Consider the following 3,283-nt stretch of genomic DNA (forward strand, 5'->3'; position numbering starts at 1 on the left):
TGCCCTTCCTAACGCCAACCACTCAGAGAGTGTAGTGGGTGCTTTTACGTGCCACCGGCACGAAGGCCAGTCAGGCGGTACTGGCAACGGCCACACTCAAAATGGTGTATTTTATGTGCCAGTCCAGGGGCACTGGCAACGATCTCACTCGAAAGTCCTTACACATGCCGTGGGCACAAGTGCCAGAAACGCGTCGCTGGGCGGAGTTAAATTACATAAAATATACATTTGCATATGCATGAACATGAAAACATTTTATATACTGAAGTGTCAGTATATTACATAAATGGTCTTGCAGTGGAAGGAAATTTTGATGATGAATGTCCCAAATTCTAGGTAAAAACTGCACAAGCAGTGTATCAGATCAGCTTGCACTCTTTGGCTTTGTTCTAGTTCCAAGATTATTTCCACGCCAATACTAAATATCTTCCAAAGCTACCAAAATACATTGGTACATTAAATTTCTCCACTTTTCATGCTGTGTAGTTGTGCAGAAAACAGAATATAATCTATTTATAACAATAACAAATTGGACGGAATATGAACCCACATCAGGTATTGTTTACCTATGTTCTTCTAAGTTCTCTTTTAGCTCCTTATAAAACTAGTCTGTCTTCTTCTAGAAGAGCTGTATCCCAAGCAGGATTCATTGCTTTAGAACCATTCTGGTTTAGAGATGCTTGCTCAAAGCATTGCTTTTTACACTCCATGATGCGATGAAAATCTTTCCATACTTTCATCTGTTTCAAATTGGGAGTATAGTTATCTTGGAGGAATTTCTTCTTTTCACGCAACTTTTTACCCATGTTTTCCTGTTCTTTGATTTTCCTTTGGTAAATTTCTCTAAAATGACAAATGGAAAATTCATGAAAGATGCCATGCTCTATCAAATACAACACAAAACTATATTTATTATTCATTATCAACACTACCAACCACAAATACAGAAACTATAGACTAACTTGCTAGAATTAGCAGTCAAATTTCCTGTCAATTCAACTGGCAACCCTCTCACAGTGAAGCTAAAAACCTGTTGACCCAAAACTGCCAGTCAATCCCATCAAATAACCATCAACTCTGCTATCTATCAGTCAACCCAATGACAATCCTGTCATCCCAGCTATCTACCAATCCTGCCAACCCAGCTATCTGTCAATCTACCTATCTGCCAACACCTGTCAAATCAGCTACTTACTAACTTTGTCAATCTAGCTATTTGCTGACCCTGTCAACCCAGCTACTTACCAACCCAGTTGTCTACCAGCCCTGTTCACCCAGCTGTCTATCACTTAGCTATTTCTAACTGTTTACCAATACTATAATTTACCTCAATGTTTTCTTTTTGTCCTGTGCATCCAGTGATTTGTAAGCTTGAATTTCCTCAGACACTCTCTGCTTCTGTGCTTTGATTATAGCAATCTTTTGACTGAACAAATGGTACCTTGTCTCTTCCACATTGCTCTCATCTCGGTATGCTTGAACTTCCTACATGAAAATAGTTCAGAACATCGTCATAATAATATTGTGTTAAAAATCAAAGCTTCAGTGAAGCCAATTTCAGTTGCTATTTTAAAAAATAAAACCACAAAAGAAAAACAATACAGGTAAAAAAAACAAGCAAATTTTTTATTGTTGCTCAACCAGCTAGAAACAGCAACTAAATCTCCCTCAAATCACACTCTATAGTTTCAAAAAAGGAAGGACACATTTGAAAATGTAGTGCTAAATAATACATATGTAAAAAAGATAAACGAAAAAGGTTGCTGGAATGAACTCCTAATCAGTCTGGGGCTGCTGATGTGCCCTCCTGTCGAGGGTGACTGCCATCCACGACCTCTGATCTGAATCTACATTATTAGACGCACATTATGTTAGTTTTATCAGCCATACTTTTCTGTGCTGGCTTAGGACATGCTGGAAGATGGTATTAATTTTGGAGTTTTTCTTCTAGACTGATTACATTCACCACAGCTAAGGAGCTCAATCTACCCTTACAAAAATTTATTTAACCCATAAATGGGACCCTATTACAATCATCTCATAGGCCTGCTTTATTAAGACAGACCCAGGGTTAAGCAAAACCAATGATTCTATATGTCTACACTAAGACATTCCATTATATGAATAAACCATACATTATTTCTAATATCATGGCTGCTAAAATTTTAAACAACACAATTTGAACATACTTGGCTTCGAACCCTTTCAGAATATTTTTCAAGAAATTATGATATAACATTTTCGAAAGAGCTATTTAAAGGAGAAAGGAAACTGTAAGACAACTCCCAATAGACACTAATGGAGTGAGGGATACAGCAGTAGGAGAAGACTGAAATATGTAGAGAAAGGGATGGGAAAGGAAGAACAATAAATAGTGAAGTAGTGGGAGGTAAAAAGAAAAAAACATAAGCAGTAGAAGGATGAATTGAAGGGAAGTGGGGAACAATAAACAGTAAAGTGGTAGGAGGTAAAAGGAAGAGTAACAGTAGAAAGATGAGAGAGGAAAGGAAGAAGAGAAGAAAGACAAAAATCAAAGCAATCAGAAGACTAAGTAAATAAGGAGTAAACTGAATGTAAATGTAGATTAGACTAATTTTTCTTCCAACACTCATTAAAGATTTACTCATTTCAAATTACCTTAACATATAAGCGCAGGAGTGGCTGTGTGGTAAGTAGCTTGCTTACCAACCACATGGTTCCGGGTTCAGTCCCACTGCGTGGCACCTTGGGCAAGTGTCTTCTACTATAGCCTCGGGCCGACCAAAGCCTTGTGAGTGGATTTGGTAGACGGAAACTGAAAGAAGCCCGTCATGTTAAAGTCTGTCATACCGGCCATGACGAAGGGAAATAGCCCTGAAACTCGAGTCGCCTTTATATATATATATTTATATTTATATATTTATATATTTGATCCTTTATATTGAACACTCAATATTTCATCTACATTCAATACTTTCTTTCATGGTGCCATCCATTTTTATTTTATTTTATTTTATATTGTATATCATATTATATATTGTATATTCCATATTCTATACCCCACATTAGTTCTGCAGGAATATAAATAAAACATAAAAAACAGACAGTGTTGGAACTCTTTTAAGCAAAATAATATATTCCTCTATACACAATCATACAAAAAAACCCACCTTTTTTGTATTTATTTTTACTCGCATATATATATATATATATATATACACACACACATATATATATATATATATATATGTGTGTGTGTGTGTGTGTGTTTATGTGTTTATCCTCCTAGCATTGCTTGACAGCC

The 3,283-nt window shown here is 36.3% G+C and overlaps 1 protein-coding gene across 3 annotated transcripts in view; it reads right to left on the reverse strand.

Annotated features, from left to right (window-relative positions):
• Window positions 1-233: 233 nt before the first annotated feature.
• The window catches only part of LOC106874173 (intraflagellar transport protein 81 homolog), a 40,778-nt gene continuing 37,728 nt past the window's right edge, over window positions 234-3,283 (reverse strand). For all 3 annotated transcript variants that reach the window (XM_014921822.2, XM_014921824.2, XM_014921823.2), the window contains exons 14-15: window positions 1,328-1,485; window positions 234-843 (exon numbers count right to left, since the gene is read on the reverse strand). In XM_014921822.2, coding sequence (XP_014777308.1) covers window positions 597-843; window positions 1,328-1,485 — 405 coding nt within the window. In that variant the 3' untranslated portion in view covers window positions 234-596. The remainder of the gene's footprint in view (window positions 844-1,327; window positions 1,486-3,283) is intronic.

The sequence above is a fragment of the Octopus bimaculoides genome, chromosome 7 (assembly GCF_001194135.2).
Source record: "Octopus bimaculoides isolate UCB-OBI-ISO-001 chromosome 7, ASM119413v2, whole genome shotgun sequence".
Classification (NCBI taxonomy): Eukaryota; Metazoa; Mollusca; class Cephalopoda; order Octopoda; family Octopodidae; genus Octopus; species Octopus bimaculoides.